This window comes from Oryzias melastigma, linkage group LG3 (assembly GCF_002922805.2).
Source record: "Oryzias melastigma strain HK-1 linkage group LG3, ASM292280v2, whole genome shotgun sequence".
NCBI lineage: Eukaryota > Metazoa > Chordata > Actinopteri > Beloniformes > Adrianichthyidae > Oryzias > Oryzias melastigma.
In genome coordinates, this window is record NC_050514.1 from 24,537,958 (window position 1) to 24,555,912 (window position 17,955).

The 17,955-nt window shown below is 37.8% G+C and overlaps 1 protein-coding gene across 4 annotated transcripts in view; it reads left to right on the top strand.

Annotated features, from left to right (window-relative positions):
• Positions 1-17,955, top strand: part of LOC112160546 (protein unc-13 homolog C) — a gene marked incomplete in the record, with an annotated part of 136,537 nt that overhangs the window by 82,039 nt on the left and 36,543 nt on the right. For all 4 annotated transcript variants that reach the window (XM_024295164.2, XM_036211111.1, XM_036211113.1 and 1 more), the window contains 2 exon segments: positions 1,934-2,067; positions 5,006-5,091. In XM_024295164.2, the coding sequence (XP_024150932.1) occupies positions 1,934-2,067; positions 5,006-5,091 (220 nt within the window).

Below are 17,955 nucleotides of genomic sequence, written 5' to 3' on the forward strand. Positions count from 1 at the left end.
GGATTTTCAACGTGCTGAAGATTATAAAGAGGATGAATGTACAAGGTTCATGGCCTATTTTTTTTTTTTTTTTCCACTCAAAAATAAATACTTGTCCTAGAGATGAGATGATGAGAGATTGTCAATATACAGAGTCTTCAATAAAGGAAGTTTTTTTTTTTTTCAAAAAACGTAGTGTGAAATACAAATGAAAGGGAAGCTACAATATTAAAAAATAAATAAATAAAAGCATCAGCAAGACCCATTAAAAAAATACCTTGATTTAGAATAGCAGCTAGACAAAGTAAAACATTTAATGGATAAAAATGAATGAGCTGACTGACAACAGCGTAATAGCTTGGTTTGTCGGCTTTGTGTTCAGTGAAAGCTTTTAAATTCAGCAGCTTTTCACTGAACAATGAAGCCCATGTATAAAAAACACAAATATTACTTTTTGTTTGTTAAATTTCAAGACTGGAATAAAACAATTTTTTTTGCATTTCTTTTCACTTGCATAAAGGAACATAAAAAATCCAAACAAGTTCTTATTCCTGGAAAATAAAAAGGAACAGAAAGAAGAAAATGTATTTGTTTGTCACTTTTACTTACGTAGAAGAAAGCAAAAATATTTTTTTAAGTATTGTATCTAAACATATATGCATATAAAGCATGTGGGTATACTTGTGGTTTACATCAAAGTATTTAATTTAGTAAAACTAAGGTACTGCCAAGCCTGTCTTATGTCTAAATGTGGGGACCTGAAATTAAGCAACAAAGCACATTAATTTTATTCTTGAAGAAGTTTTTCCTGAAGGTGATTTTTGATTTGGTTTCTTTAACTGATTGCTTTAGATTGTTCCAAATCTTGACTCCTTCAACCAAACCACATCTTTTCTCATTTTTGTTCTGAATTTTGGCAGTTAAAAAGTCTATCTTTTTAAAATATAAATCCTTTGTCTTTTTAAAAAAAATGTCTTTGTATATATGTGTGGCTATAATGATGTGCTATATGCATTAATTTAAAATACTTTGATCAATCAAAACTTTGAATTTACATTTTTGCATTTTACTGAATAATGGACTGCATGGATTTCTGTCATTACTGCCAGAAGATACTTATTTTGGCCCTTTTTTGTGGAATTGTTGTGTTTCCTTAAATGTCAATGCTGCTGCGGCTGTAAAAAATATCAACCAAACTTTGTCATGGATACAAACAGAATAAAAAAAACCCCAAATGGATCCCACAAATAGAAAATACAAAATAAATGTATCCCGGACAAGCCCCCAATTTATGTTATGCTCCAGAACGCTAAACACAAAAAGAGCAAAAAAATAGTTTAGATATAGATCAATGACAAAGTTAAAATAGTTTTGAGTTAATTCTATGTAAAACAGCAGCTGCGTTTGCTATTTTTTCTTTTTATATAATTGATATGGAATTTCAAAATAATATCGTCATCAGTAATGACACCCAGAAAAGTTATTTCCTTCACTGTTAATATTAATACCATATTTACAAATGAAACATTCCAGTTTGTGTGTCACTAAATGTCTTGAAACATGTTTCATGCAATATTGTGATAATTTATTTTCAATAAACCATCATTTTCTTATTTTCTTCTATAAGAAATATAACATAACATTTTTCAAAGGATGGTTAAATTTGAACTTGATTAGTGTATTTTCTGTAAAAAAAATTTAATGTAATTATTAATTCATCTGAATCTTCAATCAGGCTTCCAGTAGATGTGGTTTGGGTTTCATGCAAAACTGCCACTATGGTATTATAAAAACAAAATGGTCTAATATCTATAACTTTCTCTATAATTGATAACTTATACAACCAAAGTAACACGCCTAAAGTTATTATTATTTTTTTTGGAAGATAGACAGCAAAAGGTACGCTTCTGTTTACTTAATCATGATTCAATCATCTGAATTTCTGTCCCCACAGAGCCGAAAGCAAGACCTTCCCAGAGAGGAGCAAGGCCCATCCATCAAAAACTTGGACTTCTGGCCAAAAGTCATCACTCTCATGGTGTCAGTAATCGATGAAGACCGCACAGCCTACACTCCAGTCGTTAACCAGTATGTACTCCTTCACTTAACTCTTTTTTAATTAAACAAATCTGCATAAATAGGTGTTCAAACGGCAGTCCACAGAGTTGTCTTTTGTGATAAGAAAAAAAGAAACCTCTTTGTTGTGTTTCACTTTATTGAGCTTCTGACAAATTGAAAATTGCATCCTCTGATTAAGGAAAGTTAAGTAAGCACCTTTGTTGACTGAAAGTTGAACGAGGTTGTGTAAAGAGGCTGTGAAGCAGCCAGAGGAGTGACAAATGCTGAGCATGCGGAGCCAGATTGTGGTCTGATAAAAAGGCAACGCGGCACCGCTGAATTATAGACAGATAAGATGAGGGCTGCATGTTGAAATGATGTGGCAGGGGAAAAGGACTCAGCTTAGGAATGATTAGTTTTAGAGACAAATATCAGGACCTGAAGTAAATAGAGTACCATTAAAGACACAAGACGAATGGTGTTTTTCCTTTTCTGTCTACCCCATAATACTTCCCTTGTTTTCCTTCTCACCGTTTTCCTGTTGATTTACGATGCTTACTAAAACTCAGATTATGCCTGCAGCTGTCTCTCCAACATGGACTAATGATGGATTTGCAATATTAATGCGCAATGTCTCTACCTTCTCCTGGTCAAGTTTGAGATTGACGACAATCCCCGTGTTCTGACAATAAACCCATGACTGGACTCGTTGCCTTTAAATAGCAGGTGCACAGCCTGAGGGAATGAGCTGTCAATCTGCTGCTCTCTGCGGAGGAAATAAACATGGGAATCAAGCCTCAGGAAATTCCTGCCACTAAACTAAACCAATTCAATGTTTGGGAAAATAAAACTGGTCACAGCTGTTTGTTTTTTTTCAAATCACGAAAGCAGACAAGCCAAAAATGGCCTTTCCTACTTTTTTCTGGTGCTTTCTTGTGATAACGATATTTATTTTCTCATTATCAAGAGAAAATAAATTTTGTTTTCTTGTGATTGAGATAATGAAGAATATACTCTACCTTTTCCGCACTGAGACACTAAGACGTGATCTGTTTAAGTCCCTTTACTTTGTGGTTACTGTAAGCCGTAACCAACGCTGTACAGCTTACACCAACACATTTTAACAACAGCAAAAGAAACGCTCCTCAAAATGTGTTTTTTTAATAATTTTTTGAATTGTTAGTGGAGCTTTGCTGCTCAAACACTTAAATTCGGTCTCATTCACCATACCCCCTCTTGCTACTCTATTTATTCAGACAATAACTGAACCCTAAAAGCCCCAACCCCAATAACAGAACTCCGGCCCAACAAACGTCTCTGCCTGGTGCGTTCACTGACCTCCAGACATTAGACGAACCAAAACAGCCACCCAACCCAACTCAGTCCACTATAATACTTTTTTTATTTTATTTCTCTACAATCTGCAGCAAAATAAAGCAGTTTTTCTGTCACAGAAATTGTCAAATACTAGAAGAACTGATCAATTATAATTGATCAATTCAATCGTGAGCTAACACAGGCAGCGATTGTGCTGATGCTGTTGGTCATAAATTACTTTTAAATCTGTCATCGTCATTTTAGGAGAAGGTTGGAGTGGCTGCAGCTGCGCAGGCGCCTGCAGTTCACCGATCATGGGGTTGTTGTCAATTTTATTAGTGACCAGTTGGGGGATCAGACTGTACATGATTACTGAATGATGCAAGAGAGGAGTAAAAATGACTGTGTGTCAGTCATGATTTGGTCTTTTTATCATAAAAAAAGGTGTTTTTTGTGATAACAGGACACGAGAGGGTTTTTTTTAATTAATCAATTCTTGATTTATTGGTGGAGCTATGGTCCTCAATTGTCTTAATTCCCTCCTTTGTGTTTGGATGATGCTTGAGAAGTGCAGGCTGGAGGAACCATTAATCTGTTGTCACGATAAAAAAGTGCTTTGTCATGGTAACGAGATAGTAGATGTCATTATCACAAGTAAAAAGGCAAAAAAAGTAATATAGACCGTTTTTAGCTTCTGAAGACAGAGACCTACCTTGTCTATGTTTTTTGTTCCCATTTTTCCATGATAAAGATATCTACTCTCTTATTACAACAAAACAAAAAATTTTTCACATGGTAACAAAAAATTACAGAATTTACTGAAACCTCCTTTGCCTGCATTGAGATGTTGCGTTTTAGGTCTTTATTTTGTGGTTACTGTAGGCGTAACTAACGCCAATGATGCATGAGAAGTGCAGGCTGGAAGGACCCTTTAGGACTTGATCTGTTGTCATGAAAAAAAATGCTTTGTCATGGTAACGAGATTGTAGATGTCTTTATCATGAGAAAAGCAAGGTAGTCAAATCTTGGGATTCATAGTTCGTATTTTTCAGTTATATGAAAGCTCTAAAACAGCTTATTCCAAAATGTTTTTCTTTTTTACAAGTAGGTTTTATAAATTACAAATATATGCACAAATATACCGATGTACTGATATAAGTTCTAATCATGACTCCGAAGAAAAGATGACTGCACAACAAATAGAAAGAGTCAAACAAATTCCAATGAAAAACAAAGAACTTTCTCTCGAAATGATGCAGGTAAGGTCCGTATCATTTATAAATGTCCTCCTATCACCATGCAAGATATGGATAATTAAACCACTGACATCTCGTGTCCGAGCACTGACTGAAAATCTATCAGCGTTCAAAACAACAGTTTACTCACCAAATGAGTTGCCTCCCTCTCGTGTTTCTGCTCAGCTTTGTCATTTCCTCCCACATTTTCTCCTCCTCGAGCACGCATCTCAATTCAGCTCAGATTAAGGAGTGGTGGTGGAGATTGATTATGAGATTCCTCGGGCCTTATCTTCTTCCACATCTTTTAAAGTCATTTGGTTGAGTTTCAGACTGGGCTCAGCCACCACGCCGTCCACTCGAGTGTATCATTATACGGAAATGAGCCTGACTGGAATCCATTTCGACCCCACCAGGTTTCCACAGGAAGTGAATGTGGGCAAGATCAGCGCTGAGATCATGTGGAACCTCTTTGCCCAGGATATGAAGTATGCAATGGAAGGTGAGTGATCCTGCTGGGGAGGATTGAGTGAGATAAATGATCTAAGCTGACTGTTGATTAGGAATTCTGGATAAGTTTCCTTTCTTTTATCTCAAACTTCAGAGCAACAAGTTCAAAGTAGTAGATTCTGCTGTGTATGCGTGCTCGACTGCTTGGCTTTGTCTGCCTGTGGTCAGCTCTACTGCTTGTCTAGATTTCCTGCCTTCACTCTATCAGCGCCTGCAAAAGGAGAGGAACTTTCTTTTAATCAGGATAATAGCTTCATCAAAGGCACGGTAGTAAGCAGATGAGACGCTCTGATTTTCCTGGCTTCGTATTTTATTGCCTCAGCGGTCCAAGAGTTCTCAAAAGCAATTTGAAAAACAGAAAAATAAATCTGCAATGAAGAGTCTGCTGAGGGAACAGTTTGTAGTTTGTAGTTCAGCATGTGATTTGGAAACGATGCAGAGACGTTCAACAGCTTCTAACTGAAAACCATGACAACAGGGGAGCATTAAAGCTGAGATAATGAGTTATGCTTGTAGATCTGCAGCATTTTCACGGAAGGTTACTTGTCTCCTTTTATTTTATTTTATACAATCATCCTAAAAAATGTTATTTGTTGAGTATAACCAGCCTCAAATTGAATGCAAACAATTATTTTTTCTTCTTTTATCTTTTTGTCACTCAATTGAAAGATGAATATTGATAGCATTTATTCAGTCAACGGGAGTGAATATTTTTCCTAAAAGCAAAAGCGACTTAAATCCTTAATCCGAGATTGACTTTCCTGGCAAGGAGACAGATGTTTTTGTTTGTGTCATGGGGTTTGACTTCAGTCCAGCGTTCTCCCAGCCTGCAGGGGCGGCCCCCTGCAGGCTGTTTGTGAGCTTGGCAGCTTGTGGATCATGCTCTGCAGGATATATGAAGCGGAGGTGGAATGCAAAACAGAGTTAATGGGACTTAGCTTGGTAAATGGATGTTAAAGTTGCTCCGTGTCGATGTGTTTATGTTTGTTTGTACTCAAGGACCCAGCAGGACGTGAGCCTTGGGCGTGAGCTTCTGCTCTGGAGTTTCTCAGATCACGCGAAAGAAAATAGCAGTTTCTATTTTTAGCTTTTTACAGACATACTGGGCTTTGTAACATGTTACACATCCATCCCATATGTGTCATCACTGCAGCACAACATGAGTTTTTGGATCTCTTATCTGCCACACATTCATTTGGCTCTTCACGCTGCTGCTAAAACACAACTGTGACGCTCCACCTAAATGACAGTCCTTTCTACAGAAACACTTTCATTTGAATTCAGTTTGTTTTATTACGCAGCAGGTCACAATCAAGGTTGTCTCAAGGAGCTACACAATAGGCAGGACACATCCGACCGAGCTGGATTCATTACCACTGACTGTTATAATCCATTTAGATCATAACCATTTAGTGAAAGGTTTCCTGGTTTTGAGGGAAAAGCCGGCCAATGAAACTTTGATTCAAGGAGACTTATTTAGCAGCATTTGTATTTGAAACCAAACTTCAGCAACATATTTGCAGAAATGCGTCCTACGAGTATCTCTATTATTTTTAGTGAGTCAAGCGGTTCTTCTCATTCCAAGCATTTTATAGAATTGTTGAACTTGTGTTGATTTTCTGTATATGTCAACTAAAGCTTTATTCATTCATTCATATACATCACGAGGTGAGGAATTCTACATAGCATAGAACAATCATCATGTTCTTTAGAAAAGCTTTTCTGATTGGATTATTTTCAATGATGACACTAAAAGAGGGCAGGATGAAGCTTGAGTGTCACATGATTGGTCAGACACTTATTTGAAAAACAGCTGCATTGTTTTGTGGTGGTTTGCACTGTTCTTGAAAGCTTGGCTTGGGTTGGGCCTCATGAGTTCTTCACCCTTGTGCTATCCTAGGCATGTTTACATGAAAAGTAGGGTCATCTGGACCCCACTCTTTGTACTGGATGGTTTACTGTTCTCTGGAGCCCCGCCTTTACCCAAAAACAGCTGTGATTGGTTCCAGGGCAAAATCAAGCTTAGATCATAAATACCTTGATCAGATTCTGTATTGGCGTTTTGCAGATGTTTTTGAAACCTTTTTTTGCCGCAACACCCAAATAGGAAACTTTTTCTTTTGTCTTGGCTACATCTTTTGCAATTGTGTCTTTTTCATTAGATATGAAAATCATTTAAAGTCTGCTATATGTTTTGCTCATAATACATTAAGTATGAAGAACTATAGGATCACTTTATAGCCTTACTTTTACAGTCTTGGCGCAGAAAACAAGTTATGAATCGCTCAAAAAAATAATGCTCACATAAACACAAGACTTCTGATCATACCCGATCCTAGCGTATGTCCGACACTTACAGTTGGAAGAGGCTTAGTGTGAAATGTTGAAGCGATAGAACTCTCACGGAACAAACAACTGTACCGATACATGAGAGACTTGGTGTGATTTAATTAAAGTTGGGCACAAAACACAATTTCTTCATGAATTTAGAAAAGAATAATATGTATATCCTGCTTTTACCTGAACCAATCATTTCATCACATCTCTAAGCTTACTGCCCAGCAAGCAGACGTCGAACCTGAACCACCTGCTGTGAACTCACCTGGTGTCAGATCACCTGCTGTTCTGTCTCAAAACAAATAGTGACAAGATGATGGAAGCAGCAAAAAAAGAACCCATGACTGGGGAAATCATGAAACCAGAACATTAACCGGAACCAATCAATCCTGTTGGGAGTCCAAACACCACCAACCAGACCAAGCATCCTGACACTTCAATTCCAAATCCTACTCCAAATTCTGCCAAACTTTCCTCACCAACTATGTCTGATACTCAGAGTCCTGAACAAACACCACTCAGGCGACACAACGGACCAGAACTCAGCCAGAACTCCTTCAGTTCGCCTTCCTGGGACACCCTTATTCATAATCAATTTTCAAAAGGTTAGGAATATCCGTGAATTAAAAGAGACGCCAACTATATGTCACTACCAAATCAGAGTCTCTGATTGGTTAAAGTTTAACTTCCAACTGGCGTTCAAAGACCGTACTATTTATAGAGCCCAAAAATTCACATAACGATGGAGAGTTTTGAATGTTGAAGCCCAAATCGCGCTAATACTTGCGGTTACATAGACTGTTATTGGAAGTGGGTGCTCGAAAGAGCATTGCCAAGGCTGGTGTGAATGTAGCATCATGTTTCCTCATTTTTAGGCTTGTATACGTACACCTGCTTATATCTGATCACAGATTCATATATTTAAGAAAATAAACCAACTCCCTGTGAGTTATATTAACTTGGTTTACAGAAATAATAACTGAACTCCCAGGAGAAGTGAACTGCAATTTATATTCACATAATCTGAAGATTTCATGGATCGATATCTTCTGACACTATTGTTTTTAATGTCTAACTTTTTTTACTAGCAGGAGCCAAAGGAAAAAAATAAAAAAAATGAAGCTTAATTTTGAGCTTGACACTCTTGCAATGGCCTTTTTTCACCATTTTGACCATTGATTAGTTATGCAAACATTTTTTAAATGTTTAAGACTACAATTTTTCAAATTTTCCACAAAGTTTAATTCATCAGTTAAGATTCTGAAACTTTGAATCCAAGTTCATTTAAGCAGCCAGATTCACAAAGTAGTTGAAAGATTACAGTACGTATTTTTTTAAAATTGACAATACTGATCCACACACTGATAACGGAACATTTGTTCTGAGTATAAAGTCATGTTCAACTTAGGTAAAGGGGAAAAATCCACTATTTTTCCCTTGAGTTTATCCATCTAGACATACATATATTGCATTTGATCACAGTGAGAAGACCTAATTTCCAAATTTGAACTTGGGAAATGATCAAGTAAGATGCCACAAGATGTTGAATTTCTAATCTAACTTAGGCTCTTCCTGCTCCAGTGAGGCTGACATGTGCATTTCATGTTATTTTAGGTTAAAACCTCCTACTTGCCAAGCTGTAGGTGGAGATAAAAATGTGAACTTTAATGGAGGATGTGATGTTTCTGCCTTTGACTTAGACATGGAGGTAGAGAAGAAGCACCAATAAAAGCAAAGCTTTGCCCACTCTTCAGTGCTCTCTCTCTGATTTCTTTAAATACACATGAAGCAAATGTGATATGATAAAGACAGTAGCGGCAGTTGTTGCTGTTTGTGCATATGTGTGCCGGGGCAGCAGCAGCAGTGCATGTGACCACCTAGGGTGTCACTGACTGCTGTCAATGTAAGTTTAAGTAATGTGTGTACGCATGCCTATGTGATTCGCCCAAGGGTGTCTGTGTTACAAAAGGAAATAAGAATCATGGATGCACTCGGTCACATACACTCTCCTTTGCTCTGCGGGCTTGAACCCTCTTCGCATGCTTTGTCTCGTGTTGCGTGTCTGCAGGAGGACATGGCTGCCTCGCTCCTCTAAGGTGCTCTTTGTGCTGCTGCTCATTTCTTACCAGTTTTACTGGCTGTCAGATTTGGAAGTTTGGTTAGTGTGGGCAGTCAGGTTTCAAATGTAGATCTGTGATTCTTTGCAGTTGTTTTTTAGCTCTATGAGACACTTGCATTAGAGGGACCACACCATGATTTTCTTAAGTCTTTCAGAGTAAACTATATTATATAAATGATCATATATTACATTTGGAACACTAAAAATCAAATAATTTATAAAATGGAATGAACAGTATAATACACTTAAATCTCAAAAATGTTATTTTTCATGGCATCGCCCCTTTAAGTCATTTGAAAATGAAAATAAACACTCATAACAAATTGTCTTTGTTTTTAGGTAGAATTAAATTTGCTTTATATCCTTTATTTCATTGTTTACAGGACATTATTATTTCTCTCTACAAGCAGCTGAAACAGAAAGTTATTTATTTATTTTAAATTGAGCACTTCTATGTTTGCAAGCTTTCTGTTGATCAAACCAAAGATTACCAGTAACAAGGATAAACCAAATTAGTCCCCACAGTGGAGCGTGGTAATGGACTGGTGATGATTTGGGTTTGTTCATTTCGCCGTCAGCAATGAACACGTGCAAGGCTGCCAAATTATAAAAAAAAGAAAAGAAAACATAATGAGTAGTCATTGAGGAAATGGAGCAAGGCCAGAAACTACAGTGCAAAGACTTGATTCTCATTAAAGTAAACCAAGATTACCATAGTGATAATTGGTAAGTAACACAAAAAACAGGATACATATTTTCAGTTATTCTACAAATTAAGTGTATATCCAAAATTAACCAGGAAGTCAGCCAAAAAGTACAAACTTGGACTCAAAGAGATGCCTTTAACCTTGATTATAAGAAATATGAGCACATAAACACTTTAAGAGACATAAACAAACATTTACGCAATAGTACTGTAGTGTTATTGTGGTAATTGTTGCGTTTGTGATACATTTGAAGATTATAAACCGTTTTCTGATGGTTCATAGGTATAGCATTAAGGCAATGTAGGATATACTGAGCCCGTTCTGGTTGCTTCTTGTCTTCCTCATTCAGACAAATGGAAGTAACTCAAAGTGACCTGTTTACATAAGAGGCCACACAGAACTGGGAGAGTGGCTGACAGAGACACCCTGAAGGAGGCGGGCCGGAATGCCCTGGTTTGTCAGTCTGTGTTCCTCCATGTGTCTGTGCGTGCAGGCATGTTTGTCTGCACTTTCCAATTCAACTGCTACATGCAGGCCATGAGAAAGGCGTTTGTGCATGCCTGAATGTGTGTGTGAACGCATGAGCTTACGCATTACTTAATCATGTCTTTGATGAATCCTCTGCTTCCTGCTCCAAGGCCTTTGGTGCCAGTGCTGGTGCGGGCATGGATGCTGCTAAATTTAGCATTTTTGTCGGGATCTCTGAGCTGTGCAAGAGGAAAAGAAACAGGAAGGCAGATAAGACAGAGGTTGGAGTCAGAGAAAGAAAAATGATGCAAACTGAGAGAATTACAAACTGATGAACTCCATTTATAAATTGACCCATCGATACCCATAGCTCTAAAAAGAACTGTAGAAAGTATCCCTCAAAACCATCAACCACTGTCAGTTAAATCTAGTGTTTCTGAGACCTTCACACTTACATTTCAGTCAAAGTAAGTGTCAGCCATTGGTGGATATGGAGCTAGCTCATCAAATCTCAGTCCGAGATAAGACGAGGGTGAGAGTGTTCGATAAGAAGAGCAGAGATTTCCACTGTGGACGTAAAATCGGTGCTTCAACAAGTGAATCATTAGTCAGACTAGAAGCTTTTAAATGTGTCAAATCAGAACTCACATTTAACTAACATAATGATGATAAATGTGATTAAATGTACAATGCTTAAACCTTAAATCAATTTTTTTGTCTGTTGATTTCTATAAATGAGGCTTTAAAAATGCTGTCTGTTGGTCATTCCCAACTTGTTTAATTCTTGAAAGTATAGTCAAAAACTGTCTATGTGCCGCCCTCTACAGGTTGAAAAGAGGTTACATTTTGTGATTGGTCAAACCATATAAGTCTCACGTCATGCTATGCTGCTCTTGTAATGATAAGTCCTGTTCCCCAGCCCCTCCCCTCTGACTTGGATTTTCACATTGTGGCTGTGGGTGGAGTCAGCATCTGTCTTCACTGTTTGGTTACCCTTTAAGCTAAAACTGACATAATTTTCTGAACTGGACGGAAAATTACTCAATGCTGATAATTGATCAATTGGACCTTCAAAACTGATTAGGAATTATCCGAAACTCCAGATGGAAAGTTTTATTCTGAAATAATGAAACTCTCATTAAAAGGCAAGATGGACAACAACTGAATTTGTAATATTATTTACAAAATTCATATAAAAAGAGCTGCAATTATTAATTGCAAAATAAATAAATAGTTTAGTGTGACTGTAAATAAGTGGATGAATTTTATTCAAAGTAATGTCTCAAAAGTTTTAATTGAGAAATAGTGTGAAATGACGGAATAGTTGGACAAATGTATTTGGATTTAGAATAAATGGCTGTTTGTAACCACATCAGAGCACAACAGTCAGAGTCATGTGTGTTCTGACAGATTCTCCCCACTAAAGTGGCTCAAAGCTCGGCTTGAATTGGACCGTCATGCCGGGCTCCACAGACCTAAAGTACATCTTCTTTGGCTGTTGAGGTAGTTGAGATCGAAGAAAGCAGGATCTGTGTGGATCTCACACGAAGATCAGGAGCTTTGGCTCAGAGATGTGGGAGGGGGAAGTCTCCTGTGGTCCTCACGACCTGAGGCAGCTGAAGTGTGGCGGTCAGCAGGGGTCACGCAGCCAAACGGAAGATTGTCGCTGGGCAAGTGTGATGCATTTAATGCAGTCCCAAAGGGGATGCATTTTATTAGGTACAATAATCAAAAGGAAGAATGTGATGAGCTTGAAATTTTGTTTGAAATAGGTTCAAAAGGATGTAAAAAAAAAAAAAAAGAAACTAAAAAACTTGGTTTTAACCCAGAACTTTATTCACCTTAGGAGGAGAAAAACAAAAAAATACTAAAATAGAAACTAAAATATAACAAAAACTCACTGAAAAATAAGAAAACAACATAAGAACTGATATGGAGCTTTCAGCTGATCAGTGCTGAGCAGTCAAAACAGATTTTAGTTTCTCTCTGATAATGTTGAAACTACTTTAGAGAGAATGAAAAGGATTTCTCAGTTATTTCCTCATTTATTCTGAACATTCAGTGACGTGGTATAAAATGTGTTTTATTTATCAGAGTGTTTCTGAGAAATGCAAACCAATCATTAGTTACTTCTGTGAAGAAACCGTTCATCAGGATGCTTAAATAAAACAAGGTTAAATTGAAAGAAGTGTACGAAAAAAAAAATGACATTTATGAATAATTTAGTAAACCTAAGTTTAAAACTTAAAAGTAAAATATTGTAAAACATGCAATATATCAATAGATTTGAAAGCAGACGGAGGCAGTCCTGCCACACTCCTGCTACTGGACTGTCGCTGCACCACCTCTAAATGTGCCAGGATGGGGACTGACAGATGTCAAAAGATGTCCAAAAAAAATTGCACAGTTGCCGCTGAATTTTAATTTTTTTAAAAAAACCTCAGCAGTCGCTGCGTGATGGGTAACAATACGACAAGTGGCGCCCTGTGCCACCAGGCGGCCATCTGCTGAATTTGCTGAAAAACTGGCATTTAATTTGCCGCGCTGGAGCATCTTGGTATATGTGACCTCTACCCTCTGGAGTTCCAAAGACATCTGTTCAGAAAAAAAACAAAAAAAAAAACAACAAAAAAAAAAACATTATTTTTGCCTTTTTTTAAACATGTTTTTGCTAATTCTATTTTTTTGCCTTAGTTATTTAAGTCATAAACTATCAGATGCCTAAATGAGAGCGAGTGGTGCCCGCTGGCCCCCACATTAAATGTTAAAAATGTTTGACAGATTCTTCGAGTCTGCTTTCAAGGGCTAGTGGTGTTGACTTCCAACAAGCGCACCCCTGACTGGCGAGAGTGGTTGGCATAGAAATAATGACTCAGACCGACTCGGATCAATCACTGCTTAATCACTTCAACCTGGCGCCATTTATGCAGGAAAAAAAAAAGAAAGAAAAAAGGGGCAACTTGTTGGACCTGAAAGTATGTCTTTTTCTATGGGTGACATAGTACTCACTCGGTCCAGTTATCATATAGTCAATGATTGTTCCATAAAAGGATTCTTTCAATTCTATTTAGCATAGTAACACTTAACAGTTTTATTTAATGGTTTAATTTTGTGTAAAATCATCATAATAAATTCTGACTCAAGTGGTTCTGAGATAGGCTCCAGCACCCCCGTGACCCTGAAAGGGACAAAGCGGCCAAGAAGATGAATTAATAAAGTGATTCTAAAATCACAAAAGCAATAGTCACTGGCTGGATTAATCACATTGTTCAACATTTATTCATGAAACAAAATAAAACTTGACACAATAAGATCAGCTCAAACCAAACATTTCCTAGAGAAGAAAACATTTTTGTCATCCAGGGGTTGGAGCCATTTAGTCATAAATCCAGAACTTCATTGCATTTCTACGAGTCAATCTGCAGAGATGGAATCCTTTCATTATTTAGCAAGTTTGTCTTTGAACACCTTCTAAGTAAATTCCCTTTCCTATAAATCCTTCATTGCTGTCATCGAGTATTTTGCTTATCAAGGAATATAAATTTGTTGGAGTTAAAATGTGGATTTTTTACCATCTTTTCCAGAAAGGCAAATGAAAATCCCAGAGGAGCGTTTATGGCAAGAGATGAGACAACAGACTCCCTTTTTCAAATTTTTTTTTGTTAATGTACTTTAGAGATGTTAGTTACTTTTTCCTGGTGAGAAAAGGTGTGGAACCTGGCTCGCTCTACAGCTATTGTTTCATAGGACACGGCATACATAATTCACTGGCAGTGGTTCTTAGGAGCATATCATTAAAGAAGCAGTGCTTCAGCAGTCTATTAACTCACATTCAGACTGTTAAAGGAGCTCTCCACAGCATGTTTTGAATGAATTTTAATATAACACGGCAGTAGGACACACTCTTCTATAGAATAGTAGTTTACAAAGAGAAGCTCTGCTGCTTTAAGCCTTGTGTGATTTTCTTTAAACAAAGAGAGCAAAGCATAAAAAAGATAATTGTTAGAGGAGTGACAGAGAATATTAAATTTACAGGAAGAATTTATGAAGCATTTATTAGATATCTATGTGTGAAATATCTGCACCGCCTGCAGGACTCAAACAAGGCCTCATAAACCCTATGGGGGGAAAAAAGGATGACTTGTGGTAGAAAGACATCACACTCCAACATAAAATCTACATCCATAAACTGTCTTCTTCACAAACAAGCCTGTAGGGTTTGTCATCTTTAACTAGATCCGCCCCTCCCATCATATTTTCAGCTAATTTCTTACAGACAGCATCTGGATATTCGCCAAGTGAGGTGATATCTTCACCAGCTGGGACTGTGACCATCTTCTGTTTGACTTATAGAAGAGATCGTATTGATGGGAAAACTTTTTGAGTGATATTTGTGCCAAATGAGATCGGAATTTTACTTAAGTCCAACATCTGAATAAACAGATGAGGAAGAATTGCTGTGAGGGAAACTAACAGCCATGGAAACCATGTGACGGTACAGGCAAAGGTCAAAAATCACAGAGGCAAGGCAGGAAAACGAAGAAACAGGCGTGGGTCAAAACACAGAGACTATAACTAACTAGGAGAAAGGCTCAGAGTGACTGTAAACAAAATCAAGACTTCACATTAAACTATGGCCTGGAGTGAGTATATATGCTGGTTAGTCTGATGATGATGATGAACAGCTGTGCATGAAGAAGGCTGGAGCAAAGGCTGATGGGAGTTGGAGTGAGGAAGAGAAGCTGGTTAAAACTCAGGAGAGGGCTCCCTCTGGTGGTCGGTGGAGGACATGGCTGAGTGAGTCCTGACAGGTACTATAGTAACTGACTGAATATTTATTTCCTTTGTAAGTGGCATAAGTGGGATAACGCCTGATGAAGTGTTGTGACGCACGCCGTGGAAGCCTGAACCTAATTGTCCCAATTGTCTTTATTTCTAGTTAGCATTTAGCTTAAACACTTCAAGTTTAAAGCTAATGATGGTTAAGATGTGTGCTTTACTTTCAGTGTACACATGATCTGATTAGTCAACTAATCTGAAAAAAAAATGAAGATTAGTCAACTAATAAAATAATTATTTGTGGCAGTCCTATTGGTTGTTAGGAAAATAAACCCATAAACTACATTTGACATTGCACTTTTATAAGCAAAACCAGTAAAGCTGATGCTGGAGAACAGCAATACTATTTTGTTTGGTTGTCGTCGGATTTTAAATATTTGTTTTCCTGGAGTCAAATTAGCAGCAGCCAGCGCCTCTGCAGGCTCCTGTGCTGTAGTAGAGCTGTGTCAGTGGGCCTCTGTGATTCAGCTCAGAAGAAACAAGTGACAGAACTGGGTCAGAAACCAAGATGAATGGATTATGTCACTAAGAACACAATACTGGCCTTGGCTGCCATTCCAGTCCTCCAACGTCCTCGATCATGAATAAATCCATCCCACCTTTGACTGCTCGAGAAATATCCACAGGATTCTTGCTGTAGTGTGGAAAAGGTGTGGCCAGCAGCGGAAGTAGATCGTATTATTCACAGTATTTAGGTTAGTGAGGCAGACAGCGGCTCTCTGGTGAATATTGTCCATCCCTGTGGGATGCTTACACAATATGATGTTCTCACCGGGGATCTTGAGCCGACTCCTCCCTCAGGACGGCCCTCAGAGTTCACTGCACGCACAACACAAGAGCGTCTACATGCCCTACAGCAAATGACAAAAGAGCTGAGCCAGAGCAAGAGTACAACACACGCACAACCATTCAAGGGACACCATACTTTTAAAAGGCTTATTTGTGCGAGGAGGTTCATGCAAATGAAGAAAAATCCAACTGAGTTATGATGTTTAGAACACAACGAGTAAGAACATCATTAGTATGTGCAGAGTGGTTGATCAATGCCCTCTCAGCCAATCACTTTATTTGTTAAACTGCTGCATCAATCATAATATCACTACCTCTCACATGTGGTGTTACTAAATGGAGATCTGATAGATAGTTTTGGCTGTCAGACCAATACATCACACTTAAAACGCATCAGTTTAATAAGATTTAAAGATGGTAATGGTACACAGATGCTGAGGACATAACTGGGAACTATGGGGAGAAGTCCCAGAGCATCTGTGGCAGGTACAAATCTGAAGATGGAACACCTTTCCTGAACTTCATCATGTGGAGATGAACTCTCGTTTGCATGCCGACACTTCACTGCTTTGCTTCTCTGCAATCTTCTACATAATTCATCGTGTGTGGAGCATTAAAAAAAGAAAAACATGCCAAGAGAAAAAGCCTATTTCAGGGTCAGCAGCAGTGCTGCAAATTTACAAGAGCTGCACACATTAAAACATACTTACATGGTACGTTAAACCCTTGTGGATTTTTGAGTGACGCAGTTGTGAAGGGGGAGGAGTGGGATTCATGCGACACCAACAGCAGTTCTGTGGACGTTGAATTTGCATAAACCAGCACAGTAGCACCGAAATATATTATGAATTGCATTAAAAATCTTTATAACACCTTTTGGGTGCACAACAGTTGGAACTGCTGCAGCTTCTTTACAAATTATTGAACATTTGGAAAGTATTTATACACTAAAATCTATAAAGTTTGTTGCCTCCGTAGTTAAAAATACTTCCTGTTAATTTATTTATTTTCATTTTTCAACTTTAATCAAATCAAGCGTGGCTCAGATGGTGACACACTGCATGTGTTTTTAACTGATCAAATCAGGAAGGGTGGATGTGAGTCTCAAACGGAGGAGATAAGATTGATGGCACAAGATAAATCTTAATTTCCAAAATAGTTTAATATGATTTTAGGGGAAAAAAAGCACTGATTTCACGACCACAACTACTTTTGTTTCTTTTGTTGTGATTTGCCTGAAAGGATTTTCTTGCCTGTCTTTTTTTTTAATATTCCTTAATATATTGCATGTGTTTAATCTCCATTGTATATGTTGGTAAAAGGATGGTGAGGTTGGAGCTGCTGGGAAAGAGGCCTAGAAAAAAATGAAAGCGGAGGTCCATGATGTAGTCAAGGAGGACGAGGGTGGACGGAGTGAGTGAGGGGGATGCAAAGGAAAGGATTAGATGGGGGCGGAAGATTTTCTGTGGAAACCTCAATGGGAATCAGCCAAAAAAAAGATAAAGAAATTATTTTTTTTTCCTAGTCTCGTCCTCAACTGGTGAAATTTCTTTTTTCTTTCTCAATGGATTATTTTGTTGATTATAGAAAAAAAGTG